Raw genomic sequence first — 24,818 nt, 5'->3', positions numbered from 1 at the left:
AATACGCTCTCAGGAAAAGAAAATGAGGGAGCCCAAGATGGTCTTTGGGGACTGCAGCTCTATGAGACTTGTGGGGCTGATCATTTTTAGAAGCACTCAGCACTGTCAGGTCTAGCCCAGATCAAGGACAGAAGAATGTGCATAGCATCTAAATTCTAGGCTTAAACCACTTTGGAGTTAGATAGAGCTGGTCATTGGAATGTTCTTCTTAGAACAAGTGCTTCAGCTGTGCATTGTAAAACCTGCCCAAAGCCAGCTAGCCTTTGGTTGGCTGTTTATACAGTGCCTATGAAACACGGCTGCTTACCCTATGACTGGAGCTTTTAGCCAATGCTAGAGCAAAAAATCCCAAATTAATAAAAAAATCAATCATAAAAGCAAGACTGTTTCACACAGCTTAGGATTTAGCAGGAATCATGTTGCCAATGTGACAGCAACAAGAGGTGAAAGGTCTGGTCTGAATAGAACATGAAAGGCTTAGGAAAAAGGCATACCTGAAATGTAAACTTTTAAAATGGGGTTAAACATCTGAGTGCTATCTGAATCCAGGCTTTCATTAAAACCTAAGCTTACACATTTACAGACCAGGGGAGCTGGCCATGCATTCCCAGTAGAAAGAGTGTCACAACTTCCTGACTCTCAAAACCTCACTACCATAGTCCATAGCCTCATATAACCTGGGACTAGGGGACCAAGGCTGGCTGAAGGGCTGTGACTACATTACAGACTAGGCTGGTGCCAGGATATGAAGGTTAGTGACACTGTCCTAGTTCAGGTGGATTACTGGCACAACTCTGCTACAACCCTTTAGGTCACACAGCCTGTAAGGTGTGATTTATGCTCTTCAAGGGACATCCCAGTCCCCTACCTCTCTCCAAGGAATCATTCACTTATGTTTTATTCACTGTTATTATGCTAACGGAAGATTTTTAATACTCTGACAGTCTTTCTGACATGCATTGCTATGGTAAATTGAGGGGTAATGTCTTTAAAAGGCTTAAGCTCACTTACAGCAGTGTGTTGAGCACCGATGCAAACGGTGTAACTCCAATACCTCCAGCCACGCAGAGGCTGACCTCGTAGTTCAGAGATTCCTCAAAGGGGCTTCCAAAAGGTCCATCCACATACAGTCTGCAGAAAAAAACCAAAAAACAGTTTTAGAGAAAGCTGCTAAAATAAGAGAGAGGGAAGGAAAATGATCTGGCATTAAAATCCTACAAAGCATTTGTTTCACTTCTTTATTAGTCTTGGGATGCCGAATGTGAATCTTTTTCCTGTAAAGCTTTATGTGGAGACAAACCAATGCACAGGTGGTATGAAAAACTGTTATGTAAAATCTTGTGGCACATTCCATGATTAGGAAAGCTAATTTTATAATCAAAAAAGTGGAGGTGATGAGATTACCACTGCCCTTTGCATCTGGTATTAAAGGACAAAGAAAGTGCTGCACTGAAAACAATAACAACTTGCTGGCACACACAGAGGAAAAAACAGAGTTTGGCTACTCCTGCCTAAGAGGTTCATCTCCTGAACATCAGAAGCAGCTGAGATGAACAAAGGGTTAAAAAAATCTATTTCTCCTGGCTTCTCATAATGCTTTTCAAAGGCATCCAGGGAATAAATAAGAGGTGACAAATATCCATCCTGCAGTGTGCAAAAGGAACAAATTAACATCTACTCCTTCACTTCATGTTCAGCACTTTTGACTCATGCCTCTCATTATTATAACAGTTTTGTCCACCTTTTTATAAAGATCATTTAGGAGACTGAGTCCCATTTCCAACCCATTTCTAGAACAGTACATTTAGTCAAGGTCCATTCTGTGTACAAGTGGCTCACTGGATCACCACAATTTAGGTAACTGGTGAATACAGCAAAGCGTGTTGGGACCAGCAGCTCGGTGACTAGGTATTTTATCACAGGTAGGCTGATTGAGATCAACCTCTGGCCTGAGACCACAAGAAAACTCCAACATATATTAGTTTTACACACATATATACTGGTACTATTAGACAACTACATCTAATGAAAGGGCATAAGCTTCTCTGTTATCACATCAGTCAGAGAATTAAAGGCAGAGGTGTTTCTTTTCCCAGACAACGTCTTCCAACCCTCACTGATTCTTTCTTTTAGAGGGCTGGATTTTAGCCATAACTCAAGATCCTAGTCTGATCTCATTTTGTTTAGTTTTGTGGTCTGACCCTTGTCATCTTACTAGTCAAGACATCTTGTCTGAATGTCTTTGGCCAATATGGTCCTTTCTAGGAAATTTCTTCCAGACCTCTGCTATTGCTGACCTCTCGATGCTGCATATATTAGTCTCCTTCTTCTACAGTGTCTTACAAGTACCTACTTTTTTATGACTATGGAGGCAAAAAGGCTGATTTTTAACTATGCCCTGTTTTACAGACTTCTTTTGTGGCTCTTGATGTCCTACCTGGAGAGAAAGGGAGAAGACACTGGGCCAGCCACAGCCATGAACAGAAACTACTGGAAGAGCTGCAGTAGACGTTTTTAGGTAACCATTGATATTCATAACTAAGCAAACCCCAGCCTAAGTATGTTTATTATTTCTGTCTCTATTCTGAAGTTACTACAATATTTTTGGATATTCCCAAAGCTTTTCAACATCAGGTATGTTACTTCCATCATGACGAGAATAATTGAAAAACAAATTCACCCCTTCCTTAGGACAGATAAGTTCTTTGGCACAATGGGGCCAAGAAAACCTTAACTGGACATGTGCGTACAATATAAACAGAATGTTAAGTATCTTCTCATTAAAAGTTTTCTGTTACATGACACTTTATATCCTGTTTGCTTAACATGAGGTTATTTTCCAATAATGAAATGATGCCACTGTTGAAGCTGCTGGTTTAAGAGATCTTCTGCATGGTGCACTGTCATTTAACTGAGGAAGCAAAGCAGTATCTCTTATTTAAATAAGCAACAAGGGAAATGTAGAGAAGCAGGTTATTACTTTGAAAGTAAACTTGTCCATGGGACATTTTGAGAGAAGTCCACAAATGTTATGGGGCTCAGATGCATATCCTCACAGATCTAACTTTGGGATATCAGTGTAGTGTAAAAAGAAAAACAGCTAAGGGTAACAGGATAACAAAGATCAGCGAGTGAAGCCCACTGTCATTCCTGGCATGCCTCTTACCCATGTGTTACCCTTATCAGATCCTGCCTAAGTGATGAAATCTGGAGAATCACTCCTACAGATATGAAGAGCGTCAGAACATGCCTGAAGGAAATTCCTTGCATTTTGCACAAGCAGCACTAACTTTCATTTGGATATATAAACTTAAAGCCAACATTTTGGGGGAAAACCACAAGTAAATATTATAAAATGAACTAGCAAAGCATATTTTTCCAGAAATTACTACAGTGGATGTGACAATAGTCATACTGTTGGGGTGCCACGGGACTACACTTAAGCCTACTTTAGGACTATCTGAAGTATGTATTATGTTTATCTCAGAAAGGACTAAGCATCCCTGGAAAGTCTGAGTGCCATTGACTACCCCTGACAGAATCAGATCTGAAACATGCAAAACTACATCTGGTCACCACAAACCAGTCAAGCATGGTGCATAATTCTATGTCAGAAATGCAAGAAACAACCTTCAATTAAATATGTGTTTTGGTCAGATTACACCAGTTTGTGGCCCATTAGCCCCATCTGGCCTGCAAAATATTTCTATCTATCTGCCCACTGCGTCCTCCTCTGAGGGAGCGAGGAACAGTTGTTTGGACAGCAAATGCAGTGAGAGAAGCCAAGAGCCTCCTGCTGTGTCTGCATGTGGTCCAGCACAGAACAGCCAGAAGTCACCACTTCCAAGTGTGAGAAAGAGAAATGGGGAAAAAGCTGGAGAAATATTGCTACTACGTTAACCCACTCCAGAAGACTGCCCAAAAAGACTCATTCCAAGGATATGACCTCCCTAGAAGATTCTGCTGGATGTCATAAACACACACTATTTAACTCCATTTTACTATGGGGATAATTTATAACTAAAAGGAATGTGGCTCTGATGTCTTAATGGAAGTACTTATTTAGGAATTGATCCTGCTTTTATTCAAGTCAGTGGAAGAAAGGAACCTCCTGATCTGTATCAAACAGTGCAGTGATGAACAGAGCAGAGATTGAGTCATGGACTTTTGCAGAGATTGCACAACTTTTGCTTCCTGTCAACATGTTCCTACTTTCTTTTGGTAGTACTGAAAAGTTTTGCATAAACCCAGTTCATTTCTGCACATGAAATCTCATAGCGTTCAATAAAAAGACAGACAACCCAAGGGGGTTAAAAGATGGCTTTTTGTGTCTTGAGTTGTGACCCAGAAATACCACGCTACCATGCTATGCTCTCCTATTCCCCAGCTTTAATTTAATTAACATGAAGGAAGGGAATGGAATTTTACTAAAAGTTTACAAATTCCCCCTTCAGGCAAACTTATTCAAGTAACGAGCTGTTCTTTCACATATATTCATTTCCAGTCTTAGGAGTGCTCTCAGTTATTCTGGCACAATTTCTTAGCTCACAAACAGGAAAAAAGCTCCTCAAAACAGAATATATCACAAGAAAAAAAAAATAATAAGCAGAACATATTCTTAAAAAGCATCTTACAGATAGCTGGTGAACATATTTTCTATTTAAATCACATTCATATTCTAGATGCTGGGGTACAGAAATACCCCAGCAAGCACCAATACTACTTGTTCCAATACTGGGAAATGAAACTGCACTAACATGGGGCTGTCCCTAAACCAAGGGACACTGTCTCAGGAACACAGGCAGCTGTACCGCTTTTGAAACTCCAGTTATAGAATCATAGAATGGTTTGGGTTGGAAAGGACCTTAAGATCATCCAGGTCCAACCCCTGCCATGGGCAGGGGCACGTCACACTAGAGCATGTTGCCCAAGGCTCTGTCCAACCTGGTCTTAAACACTGACAGGGATGGAGCATTTACCACTTCTCTGGGCAACCCATTCCAGTGCCTCACCACCCTCACAGTAAAGAACTTTTTCCTTATATCTAACCTGAACTTCCCCTGTTTAAGTTTAAGTCGTTACTTTCCATAAGGAACTGCACAGTGATGTGTGGAGACACTTGCTCACACCCCTCTTGGACTTGGGCCTGAATGCTATACTTTACTTGTAGGTGCCCTTAGAAAAGTTTAATGCTTATATTGTACTTCATTACCCAACTGTAAATGCTGATGTTACTTTTTCCCCCAGGCTCTCTGGGAGCTACTGTGAGACATTATCTGGGATGTTAGTGGAATAACAGATGGATAGGGGAGTTAAGAGCTTGTAGGAAATTTTAATTAAGGAAGTATCAGCATTTGCAAGCTGAGCAAAGTGCTTGGGTACAAAGTACTGTACAGGGCACAGAAAGTGAAGTCCTACTCTGATGGAAGTTAAATCTTACCTGTGTCAACAGAGTAAGGATTTTACCCAGCAGTATGATATTTTATATCCTTGGAGCAGTATTCAGTTTGTTACTAAGACTCAGGTGTGGGTAATCTTTGTATGAGAAGACTAATCTCCAATACAGCCAAAAGAGATGCAATTAATATAGTTAATGGAGCCTAGAAAGAGCTTCAGGATGTGATTAATTGCTCTCCATGTCTATTGACTGTACTGACTCAATCCAACAGGACCTTAGAAATCAGCATTACTCTGGAACAGCAGCCGAAGGCCAAGCAGAACTGAAGTGGCACTAGACACCTAGCCAGAGGTACCTGACTCCAGACCTAGATACCCACTCAGACAGCTGGAGCTTTGACAACTATCTCACACAGACACCTACAGCTGGAGACAAATCCCTCCCCCGATTCCTCACAAAAAGCCCATGTCATTGACTTCAACAGGTTTTGGATAAAGTTCCCCAAAATCACAGTAAAATCAACTAAATAACCCCCCTCCCATGCTTGGTCTTCTCTTCAATTTGTCCTACCAAAACCTAAGTTCAGTACTGCCATGAAGAATATGGCCAGAGAACTCTAAGGAACTGAGTATCTGATGGCTGAAACGATCTCCTTATGTTCTTATGCTGCTGCAACTCTTAACGCACCAGAGAGATGTTATCACCTCCCTCTGATAACCCACAATACCAGCCTCCACCTGCACATGATAAATATTCAAACAAGTGCCTTCATGTTCCTCCCACACTGCCCTTCAAGCCTGGGAGGAAATCTCTGTGAACATCTGCAGAGCTATTTCATTATCTCCCTTCAAATCCCTTCTTAAGACTTCTCTTCCCTTTAATACCTAAAAACCCCACAATAAACCACAAGTTGACAGTAGTTAAGCTGCTGATGTGCTTGTTGTTGCTCAGTCGTATTCTGGCCCAATACTGCCTGAATTTTGCTGCCTGATTGTATCCATCCATGTTGTTTGCAATTAATAGAATCATAGAATAGTTAGGGTTGGAAAGGACCTTAAGATCATCCAGTTCCAACCCCCCTGCCATGGGCAGGGACACTTCACACTAAACTATCTCACCCAAGGCTCTGTGCAACCTGGCCTTGAACACCAGCAGGGATGGAGCATTCACAACTTCCTTGGGCAACCCATTCCAGTGCCTCACCACCCTTACAGTAAATAACTTCTTCCTTATATCCAATCTAAACTTCTAGTTTATGTTGGTTTGCTCAGGATAGTCTTTGCTGTGTGACTCTGTATCAGGATGGCTTCCAGATGCACGACTGTTCCTTCAGGGCTCTAGGATAATAAATGTAAGTGAAGAGCTACTGGAAACCAATTCTGAAATTTGCATCAGAGGCAATCTTTCATATGGTAGGCTTGCAGAAAGGAAAACTGACTACAGAAGCGTTCTAGGCCACTTTGGAGCCCCAGGCTCCATTCACAGCTTTTAGTAAAAACCTAGCTACAACAAATTTCACACTTATTTCTCAAAGAAGCTGTGCCTGGTACTACCAAAGTGTTTAAAGTATTTTCCACTGCAAAAATCAAGACAGTTGCTTCATCTTTTGAAGTCAACACATAACACTTCATGTCATTATTTAAGCCTCAATAAGCGTACGCTGTGGCACTATTTTTTCCAGGGGTCTTGTGATTATTGACAGTGTTTCAGTACCAACAGCCTTTTGCAGATGAAGAACCAGCACTGAACAAAACTCAACTTCCTTGGTTCGTATGGATTTCTGAAACTAAAATGGCTTTCAAGGTTTAAAAGTGTAACAAAATGGGATAGACAGCATGTGAGACCAGATTCCCATGTGTTCTCCTGACATTGTGAAGGATGATGTTTTCATTTAAGAAAATGGCAGCCTCTTAGATGAGAAAGCTTGCAAAACCCAGCGGATCCAATTAGCTTTATACACTATTTTGTGCAAGATTGCAAAGGGTTATGATTCCAATCCAGATTTCATAAGAGACCCCACCTTTTTTTAACTGCTTGAGTTTCATTTCTGATTGATCTTTCACATTTTTGCCTTTGAACACTCAGACTGAGTTGATTTCTCTCAGAATTTAATAAAATTTCTTATTACTCATTGCTGACTATAACAGGAGAGAAGCAATAGTTTAGACCACTCACTTCACTAAAAAGGTCTGTAAAACCACTGAGAACTACAATCAAGCATAATTATGCATTTAGACAACTTTGTACTCTTGAAAGTACAAGTACTTTCTGTACCAAAGTCTTGGGTCAATATTCTTAATTAATGTCACATTAATTCTTCTCCATGGCAGCTTTTTTCTTTCCATTTATATAAAATGTTTCCAAAATGTAGTCCTTTGATTAAAGATCACACAGTTTAATTTTATATTATAAAAGGAAATCCATTTTTCCACTTCCTTACCAACCACAGCATCTATTTTGTGCAGTGCCTTGCCTCTCTGTAAACTTGTCTCTTACTAATTTTGCCTAAGCTAATAAAGTAAAACAAAAAGAAGAGTATCTGCAATGACTGCAGCACCTATTGTAACTCACCTTTTGAAACTTCAGCCTGTTACAATATTAAGTGATAAGCCCTAACATGCGGCAGACCAGCAACACAATTGAACGTGTTGGACAAGTTTCTCCACAACTCATTGCACAGTAATCTGCCCATCTCACTACAAACAGGATTCCTGCTTTTGAGCAATTCACTTCCACAACTGAGCTTTGGTCTCTTTTAGTATTTGCAAGAAGCTTTTTCTTCCTTATACTGTTTCCTTTGGTGTGCACCACAGAGTTGCCATGTAACAGACAGTATGGGTCTTTCTCACAAGCACTGCTGATATTAGCACTTAGCCCTCTTCTTTACCAGGTATATTATACAAATTAAGTCAGGATATCCCATGTCCTCAGGTCAGTGGAAATACCAGCAGCATCAGTATCTCAGGGTATTGTGGGATACCTGAAGCAACTGAAGCATATAGAAGCATACTGATGCAACTGGATTGCAAATTTCAGATGCTGATTCAAGTTTCTCACACAAAATTACAAATTAACCATCACTAGAGCTCTAATGCAGTTTCATCTGCCAGGGTTTGGGTATTTTCAAGTAAAAAAGTCTACATGGGAGTTTAGGACTCAGGAAAGCCCAATAGTTAGTACATATATTAGATGTAGCCGTCCCCCACCCTGGAAGTTGTTTTGCACTTCCAAGCATAATGGGGGCATAATATGCCAAAGCTCAAATGCTTTTTTTGATAGAGTAGGCTAGGGGAAAACAGAAACCACTCTAACCAGACATCCACACTGACAGCAGGCTTTACCAGTAATGCTCCAATACACATTAGGGATGGGGAAAGGAAAGCTGACATCTGCTGACAAATCCCAAGGATGACAAGTGCAGAAATTAAAACCCTGGCTAGGCATCCACAGAAATAAAAGGGGAGGAGAGAATCAGCTGACTAGAGTGCTGGAAGACATAGTTGGCAGCAGATTAATCTGAAGACAAGGCCAGGTATGTCACTATCTCCTCCAAAGGCAGTCCGCTTAAGCTCTTTGGACCAGATTTAAGTGCAGAGGAAGAACTCAAAATGAAGTGAAAAAGAAAAAAAAACAAAGAAGGGAAAATCTCACAAGAAATTCTGCAGTTGAAATGAAGTAATTAATCCTGAATTAAATGGGATCCTCCATATGTAGTAAACCTAAGCACAAATGTGCTACCTAAAACGTAATAAACCCTTGAGAAAAATTGCTGCGTCTCACCGCTGACTCTTTTCTACCTTAGGGTGCACATTAGGTAAGCAAAGTGACTTAGTCCAATCAAAAGCCATCTTTCTCTGGAAAATTCTCTTTGTAATGAAATGTCTCTCACAGCTACATTGTTCCTTTAAGGAAACATTCCCCATAAGCATCATATCCTACACCGGCCAGTGAATGTGCCTATAGTAGTAGGTTACTTTCAGGGCAGCTTCACGAAGCAAGCAATTACTGGTTTTGGGGTCTATAAAATATCTTTGCTTGAACTAAGCTGCCAGGAAGCCTAGAAAGAAATTCTCTAAATATTGCTTTTACACTTGAGGAGTGAGGTCTGCGAGATAATGATAAGGTAACTTCAGATGGCTTCCAGATGTTCAGTGATGGTCAGACAAGGTGATCTGCTAGGCAGACGGTCTCTTATCTGGAAAAGGATATAGAAAACTAAAGAAGGCTAAAATGGAAAGAAAGAATAAGTGCTGAATGCTAGAGTGAACCCTAAACAGCAGCAGTAAAATAGCAGATTAAGGATGAGATCACCCAACTTGGAGAAGGAATTTCTGAAGTCAGCATAAGCCTACAGATGAGTCTGCAAGGGCAGAAGCATATCAAGCTACCAGTGAATATAGTGCATTACATCATAGATGCGCTCCGTGCAGCCCTGACTATCTTGACTTCTTCATTATTTTTCTCTGAATATGCTCCAATTTTTTATTTCAAGTTTCAAGAGTGAACAGCCCATTATTGTCTGCAGTGTTCCAATTTCAGTCCTGCCGAGGCTCTATATAATGGCCTTACTATTCGTAGGTGGTAGTGTCATTATTATTACCTTTCTAGACATACAAAGATGCCTCTGTACAGCCCTCTTATTCAAAACACAGAATTTTCCATCCCTTGAATTTTTAAATTCCTTCAAACTCTTCCCTTTATATGTGCTGCAAGAGTATCCATGATAACAGTCTTATTTTTAGCATTTCTATGAGTTTTGAAATGCTGAGAGAGAACAGGTGACACCGAACAAGACAGATGATCAAGTGATATATTGAGAGACAGACAGAGGGGACTGGTGTTCAAGTACTTCAGATGTGCAATTCCCTCATAACCCTTCGCACCCTTACTTTTCATAAGTATTCATAGAATGATAGAATACATCTGGCACAGAGACAGTGTCTAAGGCAAAGGAGCTTTTCCTGTAGGTCCAATACCAGTTCCAATTGTCCAGGCTCGCTGAAGTTGCTTCGTGTATTCACAGAGAAGCCCCACTGTGTGTGAGCAGTCTTGTCATTCTAGAAAGACACAGCAAATCTTGACTTGGGAGACTTCTTGTATAAAATTAGTGTCCTGCAGCTCCACACTGGTCAAGCCCATCCCCGTCATGTGCATTATCATTGTGAAATGCAGATCACAGGACCGTGAGGTCTGACTTCAAATGCCAGGTTTGATTTGCCAGAGGGGAAAAGAAGTCCAGCCTTTTAAACCCATCTCCCTCATGCTGATCCACTCTCATTGCCAGAAGTCATTTACATCCTCTGCTACGCTCTTCCTTCTGGTGAAACCAGGTAGCAACCCTTCCTCAGGCCTCCTCTCCTCCAATGCTTAATTTAATAGGTTGAATACTCTTGACACTGACACAAAAGGCTGTTATAAAGTGCTATATATGATCCTACCATTTCCCTCACCCCATGTCACTCTTTCTTCTTCAATGATGACAGTTTCTCTCTTGGTGAACTGGCTGACATTTCTGCCTATTCCAACTCATCTTCCTTTTCTTCCACCCACCTCCTGAAATTTGCCAGATCATTCAGAAATTTCAATCCATCTGCTCTGCAATACACTATCCTCCCTGGTGCAGTATCATACAAGGATTTAATTAACTTGGTGTTTACATCTCCCTCCTTGTCATCCATTGTTTGATATACTGAAAAGAACCAAGTCACAACATGAACTGCTGCATATCTCATACCTCACCCCCTTCTAAAAATGTCTGCTTAAGAACTATTTGCTGCTTGCCACCTGACACCAATGACTTTTAACTTTCTTTCTTTTTAATATACTGTGCTATATTTTTATTTAGGCAATACTTTGCCTAATACTTTATCTATTGAAAAAAACCCCATACAACAATCAATAAAACCCAACAAACCCCTAACACCTGATTCTAGAACAAAACAAATGGCAAAAATGCCTCTGAATTGCAGGGTATCAGGAATTAGATCTGCTGTACTCAAAGGTATATTATTAAGCAGATATCCACTATATAAGTGGATATATATACATAAATATATATGCCAAGTTTACATTTTACTATTTATCCTGCTGTATTACCTATATTTGCAAGTAAATACAGCAGGACATGGGCACTACACAATGGATGAAATCCCAGTGCTCTAGGTTCTGTGTATCGACCAAACCTTGTTTTCTGAAGAGCTTATTCTGTATCCATCAGCTGGGTAGATGATGATAAGGGTGGTGAGGCGCTGGCACAGGTTGCCCAGAGAAGCTGTGGCTGCCCCAACCCTGGCAGCATTCAAGGTCAGGGGCTTGGAGCAACTAATCTAGTGGACTGGAATTGGATGAGCTTTAAGGTCTATTCCAACACAAAGCATTCTATGATTCTATGGTATGCATTCTATGGAAAGTAAATGACATGGAAAATCTATTATATTGGTGTTCAGCATACCATTTACTTTCTGTTTAAAAATTAACAATTTAATTTAAACAAATTATCAGGTAAAAATTGCGCTTACAAGTGAGTATTTTCTGCCTGTTCCTTTCTGAGATTCTGAACACTGCATTTGTATTTTTTCCTAATGGTTGCAAACATCAACCATTTGCTAAACCACCACCATATGTTTCTAATACAGCTACACCTATTGTGGAAGTGCTCAAAGGTCCCTAATCAAAAGATACTTTCCCCTTGGGGTAGAAACTTTAGAAAGATGCAGGATGAAATGCAGCAGTTTGGGTGCTGTGCTAGGATCCAGCCTATTCTCTGCCACACCTTCCATAGGAGAATTTGGGCAAGTGAGTTTGACATGGTGTGGCAGCACCTACCTGTTAGACAGGAATAGTTGTATTTCTCAGGGAAGAGCACTGCAGCAATGACCTCATTAAAAGGATACATCTATAATGGTGCTCATAAACCTCACCAAGGTTTGCCAAGACAAATGAAAGAAAGGGTAAAGATGGCTGTGGACAAAGGCACCAGCCCTGTTACTTCCTTTTTAATCTCATTTCATTAGTTTGGTCAACTTTACTCAACAGTGCCAAAACACTTGAGTGCACAGGTTTTTTTTTTTACCACCAGTGACCCAATGATAACAAAACCATACATGACTTGCAGCCCTTTTGTTGGTTTTTTTTCCTGTGAACAAGTTTTATGGTGCAATATCCTTTAAACTTTCATTCTTCAAGGGGCCTTCAGTGCAGAGAGGAGCAGACCCCAGACTCTTAAAAATCAAGATACCCTTTTTGTTTTCTTCATAGATGCTAAATATTTCAGTCATGAGGTTTCTTCTTGGATGTCATAAGAAGGATGGAACAGGGGAACAAGCCAAATTTAATTGGCTTTTAATTGCCAAAACATTTCCACAAGGTGCAGATGCTATTGACTGGTGCCAGAATCTTGAGTGAAGGGACAAATAACTGCCAACAAAGCTAATTCAGTGAGGGGAGTTCATCTGACCATGTACAGCTGGCATAGCCAATCCAGAGATAAATGGATTTCTTAAGCTCCAGTGATGCTCTTTATTGTTGCTTGCAGCCAACCTGCTTTATTTTGCTATCAAATTACTTGAGAGAGCAAGCTCAAATTTCAGCAACTGCTGTTTGCAATCCCTTACAGTGGATTCCTTAATTGTAGTGCAAATTTGCACCAAGAAAACAAGAAGTTAACCATCAACCACTACACAGCCATTAACTTCCATCTAATAACATGAAGGCAAAATGCATATAGACACATACGCAAAAAGGCACTCAAAAAGCAAAGCGCTGCTGCAGATGGCACAGTGAGAGCTAGGAAAGTTCCTTATCTCAGAAGTGCTGCACGTGCTGACCTAAAAGAGGGAAGCAGGGGCTGAGCCCCAGGAGACATCCCTTCTGCTGCACTTATTGCTTGGAATTAGATGCTCGAGTGCATGCTAATGGCACCATGGGTGAAAGAAGCCTTGGAGACTCCAAACTCACAGCCTGTTTTCTCCTGGGGACACAGCAATCTGCAAACAAATTAGCAAGAAATTCCTAACCCCCCATTCCCTACACAAGACGCAGCTCAAGTTGCTCATCAATAGCAGTATCACTTGCCTGCCACAGAAGAGCCCTGGGGCTCTTCCTACGATCAGAGCCCTGCGCAGCTGAACAAGATCCTCTGCTGATCCTACAGGTAAAACTGTTCTTTTGAATTAAGGTATCTTTCTCCCTGTAATGTGTGGACTGTGCACAAAACAGAAAGCTACATCTAATGTTTCTTCCTTTCTGTTCTCCTTGCCCCCTTCCCTTCACCCTCCTGCTCAGACCACCCAATATTCAGCATCCTTGCTGCCTTCTAAGCTGTTCAGAAACCAAACTTTTCTTAAAGAGTCTTTTCTTCTTCAGTTCACCAGTAAGTTTCACCTATGTTAGGGCTGACAGATGAAGCAAAACTTCATGCCACCTCATTGAAACAAAACAGTGCTGACAGAGAGGCTGGCATGTAATGATTGCCCTTCACACAGACTTTGCTCTTTCTGGATGGAAAGCAGCATAGCATTTCACTTGGACACAGCTGAAACATGTAACCAGTGACTTTTACACTCCTTAGATCAGCTGCCATCCTTCACAACAGCAGCTCTTCCCCTTCTCACTCAGAAACACTGACACAACCACTGAATTGCCTACTGTATCGCCCTAACTCATGGATTTTGGTACTTTCTAGTCTTTCTTGCAGCTTATACTAAAAAAATATGGAAAGCCTGAGTTAGTTTCATAACTCTACCAGATTTTATCTTACACCAGCTTGAACGAAGTGCCAGTTTCCTAGATTTCAACAAAGTGAGTGGGATCTCTGCAACACACTTCAAAGTGATGGAGTGATCATCTGAAACCCTAGAACTGCTTCCCTTGAAAACTGCAGTGGCAGGAGATACACTTGTATATTATAAAGATCACAGGGTTTCATCTTCACAGTGCCCAAATGCCCAGAACATGATGTCTATGACTCCTTCACAAGATAATGTTACAGCTACATGATTTGCCTCATTCATACGGAAAACATATCTGGGGATGAAGCATAACAAAATGTGTGGCCCAGTTCTGCAACTAGTTCTGCTTTGCGCTTGCTCTGGTAACAACAGCACCATGTGATGGATAAATCGTCACTGACCACTTCCATTGCTCAATTTTCCCTAACAACATAAAAAGTATGGCAGAAATAAAAAGTATGGCTACAAACAGCTTTCAACTCTTTTGAGAGGGGATGCAAATACCTTTGCTTTGGAGAAAATACTAGAAATAAATGCCTGCTTCAGCTATCTATGTAAAGAGGATAATTTAAGCTATTTTAAGGCCTTCAGTATTTGTTTAGAAGAAGGAAATCAATACAATAAAGAAATTCAATGTGTTGGTGATTTGTCTAAAAGAGGAAGTAATTATACCTTAAACATTGCAGTATTAGAGATCACCAACAACAATCTAGCAAAAAACCTATTTTAAGCCTTAAAGACATGGTATACAGAGAAGGGAAATACAAAGCTGTAATTTCTTTACGTAACATCACAAGGCACCACACAGAGGAAAGCCAGATCTCATTCCTCAGAAGTGATCAGGCTTTCGTTAGACACTTTTGAGTACTGTTTGGAACCAGACAGAATACAGAGAACACACTGCCAACTGTATCGGTTGTAGAATCAAGTCACTGTACTGGTCAAGTGGATTTGGGGTAGGAAGACTGACCCTGCTCCCATGTGGTTTTTTAGAGTCTGCAGCTATTTTGCCTTACACAAGCTCCCAGAGGAATGAGGGAAGTTCATTGCAGAGTTTGGTTCTAAATGAGTTCCAACCATACACAAACTTAATTTAAATCTTGTACTACAAAGATACCTTGACAGCAACAGATAATTAAGTCATAAAGCAAAGTGTTACATGAATGCTATAAACCTCTAAAGCAAATTATTTTAGTGTCTTTTCTTTCTGGCTGGTGCCTGTAACACAGCTTCTCTCATTGCTTTGGGCAAAGAAAATTGTCACTACGTTCATGATAGCAAAGAAAAGCATTGCTAGTTACTCAACACATGTAATGCCTCACTTTAGGTGCAGATGCTCAGACCGGTAATTTTCTGACTAATCTGTAGGCCAAAAAAATTCTTCTATTAAAAAGCAACCACCAGGAACTCTGAATATCACCCAATTTATCTTCACCATCCAACAATTCAGTCCATATCTTCCATTCAAACAGCTTTTGTGTTAGGGCTTATCTACTTTAGTCTCCAATTCAGCTCATGAACAGCCTCAGCTAGCTGATTAGGCAACACGCAGAAAGGATTTGGCAGCTAATACCATGGGCCGTTGCTATTCTGCAGCTGCTAACAATGTTTTCCAGCTGCTAGCTGTCTGGATGTTCAAAAGTACTTGTGATTCTTACAAACCACTTGATGTGGCTGTAGAAGAACTTTCGTTGGGGCTAGGCTTGGCCTACAGGGCACAACCTCCCAGCATCAGTCCCTATGATTGAGGATCATTAACATCTGGCATAACATACTGTAGGATGAGATGGATTTTCTACTGCTGCCAGTTTTTAAGACTTCAGAGTAAAGTTCTAGACCAGTTGTTGAGACATGTTCCTCCATGAAATGGGGTTGACATACATGCTTACTTGGGGATGGATGCTCAGTTCTGAGTGGTTCAGTTGGCATCCCACAGCCCCGATCTCCTACCCATTTCTCAGAAGAGATAGTAGACACCTATTAGATCACTGTGGGCCTCTTGCTGCCCCTATTTATCAACAAGAGCTTAAAATCCAATGTGTTACATGAAAAAAGAAATGTGAAGCTTCTCCCTCACATATACTAAAGAGCACTCAGAACTGAAGACTCCAGTTGCTAAAACTGAAATCTAGGCTCATGTCTTGATAAGAACAAGCTATCCTTGCTCATTTTATGCAAAACTAGAATATCATAACTGTCTCTTTCAGCTTCAAAGCTTGTGCTCTTGCAAGCATACACTTGCTCTGCTACTGCAGCGGAAGCAGCAGTATTAAAGAACATGAAGAGTGACTTGTGGTACTGCTGAGATGCTTAAAGAACAGCTTACTTGCTTCTTCAAACCCTGCCGGGGAAGGGCCAGAACAGCAATGAGTGTTGCTCAATTTCTGCCCTCCTTATAGACCAGGAAATGCAGGTTTTGTTTATGTCTTATATGAAATATGAAGGATAACATGGTAGGCAAATCCTTTTTCCCTCCAGTTTCTTTCATATCTTTAGGGGCACAATATTGTCCACTTTCCCTTTGCAGTAAGACTAACAGAACACCAACAGAAGATGCCGCCTCCTTTAACAGGCTCTACAAAAGAAAACAGCCTCCTGAGTCCCTCACTGAAAGCATGGGGCCAAAAATGCGCAGGTAGGTGTATGGGAGTGAATGAAAGATGCTGTTCCCTTTTATCCATAGAGTCGAGGAGGAAGTCACTACTGTCAACAACCACAACTTTTTAGCACTTTTTTTTTAAGAATCTGGTGCTTGAATTTCTGTAACTATGGTAATTGTAAAATTAATTTTTAAACTAATAAAAGCAATATTTATAAAAGACTGTGATAAAGCTGGAGGTAAGGGCAGATGGGGTCAACATAATGCTTGCATAATGAATCAAAGAGCTTCACTAATAATTTCTGCATCAAACTACTATAACTTGTTTGAGCTGCGTAAAAAAACATCCTTCAAGACATCTGGTAGCAGATAATTCCCCAAAGTCTCACAATGCTGCTCAGCAGCAGGCAGGTATATACCAATTAAGTCAACAGGCTTTACCAAGAATCACGCCCATGCTCCCAAAAAGAATGAGGAACAGCTGTAATGTTTCGTCTTTCACCACTCACTTTGAAGAAAGCAATGATTTCATCTCCCAAATATTCTTAAAGTTTTAGGCGCCTTTTATTTTCAGTCAACCCTTTCCCCTTCTCAACTGGGAGCTTTGCAATGTTTTGCATAAAACAGTTCATGACTGCTAATGAGCCACAACTATGCTATGATAAACAGACCTAAGTTAAACTTGCATTCTAGATTGCTTGGTACTTAAAAGAGAGTATCTATGCACATGAAGCTTCGATTTTGCTTGTTTCTGCACAGATCTCTCAGAGGATATGGGTTTTCCCCCACATTTCTCTACATATGAAAGATTTGTACTTCCTTCAAAGTTTCTTAGATTCCAGGTCTGAGATTTGTTGATGTTAGCGACAAAATTCCCCTTGATTTTAAGTGGACTGGTTCACTCTGTGATGTCAAGACTTGAATTGGGGCCTTTGAAAACAGAACAGTCTGTCTTTATTTTGTACTAGAAGTTACTGGGGCACAGATACACTAAACAAATATGGCCCCCCTCTCAAGGAATTGGTGTTCACATTTGAGTTTAATGTGTAGTCCTAAATAGTTCATGATAATGACTTGGTCTTGTTTGATATTATGTGGATGTGTCCACGAGTCTCTGCAGGATCTTAGCCCAAACACGTAGTGCACAATATGAATTATGTCCTCTTTCTTTCCATTTCCATTATGGTTTCACCAAAATCTAGATCAAATACTTGCCTTCTTAGTGCCATGATTACTCCTATGACATGATTGCTGTTTTTTATAAACAGCTACCAGCCTTTACCCCATTGCCACTGTTGTTCTTAACATTTGGTAATAGTCCCACATAACAAGAAAATGACAGGAGGTCTTCTTGTCCTGGAGCTCAAACTTGCAACGGTCTGGAAACTCAGAAAGATAACCCCATCTTACCACAAGGATGATCAGGGGCTGGAGCACCTCCCTTATGAAGATAGGCTGAAAAAGTTGGGGCTGTTCACCCTGGAGAAGAGAAGGCTGCGTGGAGACCTCATAGCAGCCTTCCAGTATCTGAAGGGGGCCTACAAGTTTGCTGAAGAGGGACTCTTTACAGCGATTGTAGCGATAGGACAAGAGATAATAGGTTAAAACTTAAATAGGGGAGATTCAGATTACATAGAAGGAAGAAATTCTTCCCTGTGAGGGTGGTGAGGCACTGGAACAGGCTCCCCAAGGAAGCTGTGAATGCTCTATCCCTGGGCAGTGTTCAAGGCCAGGTTGGACAAAGCCTTGAGCAATGTGGTCTACTGGAAGGTGTCCCTGCCCATGGCAGGTGGTTGGAACTGGATGATCTTAAGGTCCCTTCCAACCCAAACCATTCTATCCTCACTGTAAGTCCCACTAAAAAACAAATATGAGGGCTCAGTGCTGCTGGTGAGATGGTTAGCTTGTAGCCTGTATTTTGAAATTAATCCTGGAGAGCTTCAAAACCAGTAATTTTCATGCTTAATGTACAATGCTACACAAAGCATTTAAAGTGCTTGTGTGGGCACTTCTGAAAGACTCCTTCACTTGGCACTTTCCCATCTGATTTCAACAATATGGGCAGGCCACGTGTTTTTGCAGTAGAAAACAGGATAGATGTTATTTTAGATGAGAGAGCAAATTGCATGAAACTGAAAGGACTATGGAAGACCTGATTTCTACTTCTGGTGTCGTCCGCAGGAGAGTTCCTCCTGGGTGACACTGGTAACTCACATCAGAGTCCCATGCCATGTTTTCTCCCCTGTAAGAGAACATCATTTGTAAAACACTTCACAGAAAGCCTTTTATAGAAAATTCACTCTGTGAAAGTTCACCTCTTAAGATTAAAGATTGCTTTGCCTTTACAACGAAGACTGAGTGATGAAAACATAGGTCATGATTTTTCCCCTTGTTGGACACCAAAGAAGATGTTGCCTTTGTTTCTAATGCAAACTGAACTGGGTTTCTAGGCCACGATCCTGCTAGCTGCTCTCGTGTATGTTTAAATCTGAATTTCAGGGGGAAGGCACTGTCTGAGCACCATCACTTCCAGAAGCCATAACTCACTACTTTCTCTAGTTAGACACAAATTATTTTCCTCCAAAAAGAAATATGTTCTCAAGACAGTTACAAATAAGATAAAAGTTTTATTCCTGGGGTATTATTTATGAAACATTACCAGTTTCTTGGCTCGGATCTCAAGCTGTAGTAGGTTGGCACAGGTCCCTTACAGATCCATTACCATTAAAATGAGTAGCAATTGGGAACCAGATGGCACAATGGTTTAGGGCACTAACTTTCTGCTGCCTATTTGTCTAGACTACTCCATGATGAGAATTGAGTAACACCATTTGGCCTTGTTTGAACTGAAACTTCCAACAGCTTTTCAAAGATGACCTTCAAAAATTTGTATTTGAAGATACATATATATATAAAAATCAAGATCCTGTGTTTTTTCTTCTTTTGTGACATGGAAATGACCAGTATTTTTGTGCATACAGAAGTCTACCTTAATTTACTAAGAATATATGCCAGAGAAAGGTTTGTAAGTTTATGAGTGGGGGAAAGTAAATGTATTTGGAATACTCTGTTATTTCATTATACCTGCCAGGTTCTAAGTTCATCTCTTTTTCTCCCAAGTTCAACACCTTATCACTCCATTTAAAAAATACTAAAGTACTCAATTTACATTGTCTTTCTATTTGACAAGAAAGAAGTGCTGTTTTTTCTTTATATGTCCATTATGGGAACAGTAACAAAAACACTTTTCTAATTCCTGCCCATGCTTAAAAAATAAAAAAGTAAAAATAAAAATAGAAATAAAAATAAAAGTAAAAATGAAAATAAAACTTTGGAAAGGTTTTAAAAAAAAAACCCAAATGATTTGAGAAACACTTTTTAAGTAAACTTTACCCTGCAAAAAAGTTTTATTTATTTGTCTAACAGAAGGGTAAGTTTTTAAATCACCTCCAGACTCTTGCACGGATATGTCATTTCAGATGGTACAGGACTTTCTTGTCTAGCAGCAAATGGCACAGTGAGATGGCAGAGACTGGGAACTGAAGTTAAAGAAATTAATGTCATACATATGTGAAGTAATCGACAAGTGGAACAAGCTGATCTAAAGGCTTGTGAATATTCCAGTTTTTAACATCTCAATTTAAAGACTGGATGTCTTTCTAAATTCATGCTCCGCTGGAACCAGAAGCTTGCTGCAGGGATTATTGGTAATGCTCTACGGCTTATGTTAAGAAGGGACTCAAATTAGCCGGAACATAACAGCTCCTTCTGTTCTTAAAATCTGTGAATCATCCAAGAACTTTTCCACCAAACCCACAGAAGATAAGAAGGAAGACTGAAAATATTTCTGAAGGGGGGAAAAAAAAGAAGCAAATAATCCCTTTCAGAAACCCACATGTGTATTTGAGGATTTCATTAATATCTCAAAAATAGAAAGTACAGCTGAACTGTCAAGTCACTTGTATACAGAGAAATTTGCTAAAAAGCTGTAACGCCAGCAGCATTTCTGGCACATCCCTCTCAAGTGATGTTTTGTGCAGTGTCAGCCTCCCTCCTGCCTTTTTCACCCACCAACCTAATTTCTCACTTCTCTTATCACTTCCGTTATTTCCTTTTTTCTTTTTTATATATTTTTTTTAATTTTAATTTTAGTTTTTGACATTATCAGGCCCCAAAGACACTTCTCTGGTGTTACAAGCCAATTGTACATCCTTCCTTTGTGCACACAGCACAGGAAGTCAGGAGTGGAGTGGAGTCAGCAGGAAAAGACCAAGACTTGGTGGGATGGAGCAACCTGTGCCCCTGCTGCTAAGACCAACCACCCTGTCACGTGCTGGACCCTCAAGCCCTATTAATGACTATGGTAGTGTCTTCTTCAGGAGCAATCCTCTGTAGCCTGTGTCAGCACTTCAGGAGTTATTGCGCTTTATGAGTGAATCCATGTGATAAAATATCATATATACGATGGATATGATAAATATCATATCCATCAGGAATGTCATCAGTGAAGTGGGCAACCTAGGAAAGCACGAGCTTAACACCAGCATGAGAAAAGCTCCTGCAGAAATGCGCTAAGAGTGAAGTGTTTTTTATGAGATATAGGAGCTACAATGATCACTGTCAAAGTAATGAGCTGGGATAAGATTCACTGCAACAAGTTTAGTTTGTTGACGGGTCTGGTCGTGTTGGGGTAACTCACCTTGGTGACTTCAGCACGCTCACGGACAGAGGGAGCAAAGGGACAAGTTGCAAGTCTGTCTGTGATTTGGTTCACATGCAGAGGCTCTTCCCACACGGGTACACTTGGAAGCAGCTATGTGCCCCAACCCATCTGGCGGCCCACAGCTGCAGGTTTATTCTTAGTTTCAGGAATGCGAATCCTCATGGACATGGTGATGGCTTTATGTCAGCTAGCAGACAGATTTTTCTCCTCACAGCATTTCTCTCTGTGGATGGGTGGGTTTCCTAATGAGGTGGATGTGGGAGTCTAGTGATGTCTGGTTTCTGAACCATGCATTTCATCCTCTGACAGTCACTTGAGGTATTGAAAAGACTTGCCTGGATTAGACTGGTCTTGCTAGTTCAGTAACCTGTAACTATGTGCAGTGTAATATGTTTCATGATGAAACTACTATAGGTATTTACAGGAGAACATAATTCTGTATTTCTTCCCCAATAACTATAAGTGTTCCATGACACAGTTATGTTGTGATGTGAGTGAAGTGTAAGAAAAAGCAAGCTCCATCTGCAGCCTTGTAAAGAAAAGTTAGAGGATGTATACTGCAGGTTGGGCTGGATGGATGGATGCTGTACCAATGTGCATAGGACTGCATCTCAGTCCACAGGCCATAATGAAAGATGACGCTCATGATGCCGTGCTATTTGTGGACACACAGTACTAAGTTAAAGAATTCAAGGTGATGTGCCATGTGGCTTTACAAACAGTCTTTGTAAAATCAGCTCTCTATAATCTCCTCCATGTGCCAGAGTAGGTATTTGCTCCTTGGCTAAGCCAAGACCAGCAGAATAAACCCAGGCAAACACATAAAAGACCCTGTATTTCTGCCTTCATAAACCAGGAGTAAAAAGCACGTTTCTTTGACACATTTACCCCAGCAAATCCAGAGCAACATGTATGCATATTCTAGAAAACTTCTTCCAGCCATTCCAGTGCTCAGACATCATCTCTGAGAAATCACTTCCTCAGTATTATCCTTCTGTTCCCTGGGAAAGAGTTCAGGTTGTAATATAATAAATGTACAAGAACAGGCCAGAACATCAAAGTTTCTATTTCTTTCAAAAATCGATGGATTACAGTTTGCTCATTTAGCCTTTAATATTTATTACTATGACTCTGAATATCCTGAGAAATGCAGAACATCTTCCTATCCAATCTCCTTCCTTTGGACATGTCTCTTTACTATGTGCAAACTTCTGTCTTTTCTACTTACTAAGCCTTGCTTAGTCATGCTATTCAGCTAAGTCATTACTAAAACTATTTTTTACCTTCCATATTCTTAGGATTTCCTTAAGCATTGCAAGTTCCACCTTGTGCCCCACGACAATGTCTCATTAAAATGGTCTTACTTCTCAGGTCCTCATGTAGTACATCCAGCCATTGCTCAGATGAAGTCAATGAAGGGACACTGATTTATAAGATCAGTCTCTTCACTACCTTCGTTTCTGTTAAGTGACCTTTCAATGAAAATGAGCATACGGAAGGGACAAACACTGACATGGGAATAAGACAAAACATATTATGAAGATGAACAGGTTTTCTGCCTTGCTGAACACAAACATTTCACTTGAAAGACAACCCCTAGGGAACCTAGGACACGTCAATAGTCTTCAACCGGCTTCTAAGTAAACTATAACACATGATAAATTTCTGTAACATGCAAGCAAATTTGCACCAATCAGTGATGCTATGAGCAGAAATCTATTGCTTTTAGAAGATATGCAAACTTCTCTTTCAGTTAGGTGCCAAACTCAGGTGCCAAAGTTTGGCTGATTCTGTGTATTAGAGGAATCAGTCAATCACACCAAGTAATATGTCTGAAAACATGTACCATTTTGGGATGCAAGGCCACTGTAACTTCTAATAGTAGAGCTTCACAATATAAGCTGTTTTTGTATGGTCTTCAAAGGCCTGAAGTATCCATTGAACAGAGGGCAATAGGCACTCGCTCACTCATGGATCTGACAATGTGTAATACTGCTAGTAGGCTGTACTTGCCAAGAATGCTAGTAATAAACTGAATATAAAGAAATGGAAAGTCAGACACCTCAGAAATTATTTATATAGAAATAAGTCTGTTCTTTGAGGAAGGATAATAAACTAGTTTCTCAGACCAGTTTGACAGCATCTATACCATAAATGAAAACATCTAAGCCAAGCAAAGTGTTCTGCTGCCATGGAAATATAACTGTTCCAGTGCTCTGAAGGGTGAGGAGAAAAATAATATTTAACAGAAGTACTAGTGAAACAAGTAGACCAGTCCATCCACCTAGGTGTCCCCCAGAGTTTCATATATCATACGTTCATAGTATTCCAGTAAAACAGTGGCAATAGATAATGCAAACAATAATTTCAGGGAGATTTATCCAGGAAAATCCTATCTCCCCTTTGAAATATTGTCAATGAATAATTTCACCACTTTAAGAATCAGGATTTCGCCTTTGACTGCTTTTCCTTTCAAGAATTCACAGTGAGGAGGTGACCGGTTTTCAGCACTCAGCCCCTCTATTTGTTACCTGCTCTCCAGAAAATTCATATGATCAGATTTTAAGAGCTGTATTTAACACTTAGCTCCACTGGCTTCTTATGTATTTCAGGAAATAATCACTAAAATAAATAACTTTGCTTATTTCCATTATCATTGCTGGATTAGCTCCAGACTTTCATTCTTCCTTCTCCCTTTGTCCATCCTGCACTATCCTTCTTTCATCGCTCACTCTGGTCACGGTTAATTTGAGGACCAGCTCTTTGTCATCTTCACCTTCTCCCCCCTTCACTGCCTCTTCTCAGGACTTAGCTGAAAGTGACTGTTTCTTTTAACCAATATAACAAGGAGCATTCATTGTTTCATTCAGCTATGTCACTTGAGAGAATAAGAGGTTTTGTCCAGGATACTCTATACATGCAAGACCTCCTAAACAGACAACATTTCTCTTTTGGTTTGCCTGTATCTATAAACCTAAGAAGGGCAGGAAAAAAAATGTTCCAGAGGGGAGCCTTTTAAAACCCATGGGAATCTGTCACCCTAAATGATGGAATCCCACAAGACAAGTGCGGGGATTAGCCTGACAAAACATCTGCCTATGTCAACACAGTGCCAAGTGAAACAAAGCTCCACCAGACACTGATGCAGGCAACTTAACGTCTGCACTCTGCCACCACCTCCCTGCTGACAGCTGGGCACACTTGCAAAGCACGTCTGCTTCTCCCTGACACCGCTGAAAGACTGCAAAGCTCAGTGCAAGTGTGGCTGCTCCCTGACAGCTCTGCCGTAGGACTTCACACCAAAAGCATGTACAGTGCTATAAATGCTTCAGTCTCCCCTGCCACAAATAGATAAAGAATGTATTTCTC

At 40.5% G+C, this 24,818-nt stretch overlaps 1 protein-coding gene across 2 annotated transcripts in view; it reads right to left on the bottom strand.

Annotated features, from left to right (window-relative positions):
• NOX4 (NADPH oxidase 4) overlaps positions 1–24,818 on the bottom strand; it is a 107,119-nt gene that overhangs the window by 10,548 nt on the left and 71,753 nt on the right. For both annotated transcript variants that reach the window (XM_057399021.1, XM_057399022.1), the window contains exon 14: positions 1,012–1,131. In XM_057399021.1, coding sequence (XP_057255004.1) covers positions 1,012–1,131 — 120 coding nt within the window. The remainder of the gene's footprint in view (positions 1–1,011; positions 1,132–24,818) is intronic.

Source organism: Pezoporus wallicus, unplaced genomic scaffold (genome assembly GCF_028554395.1).
Source record: "Pezoporus wallicus isolate ANWC-B61680 ecotype Strahan unplaced genomic scaffold, APGP_CSIRO_Pwel_v1 contig_3876, whole genome shotgun sequence".
Lineage (NCBI taxonomy): Eukaryota > Metazoa > Chordata > Aves > Psittaciformes > Psittacidae > Pezoporus > Pezoporus wallicus.
Note: the sequence above shows the minus strand (reverse complement) of the source record. Positions and strands in the feature narration are given on the sequence as shown.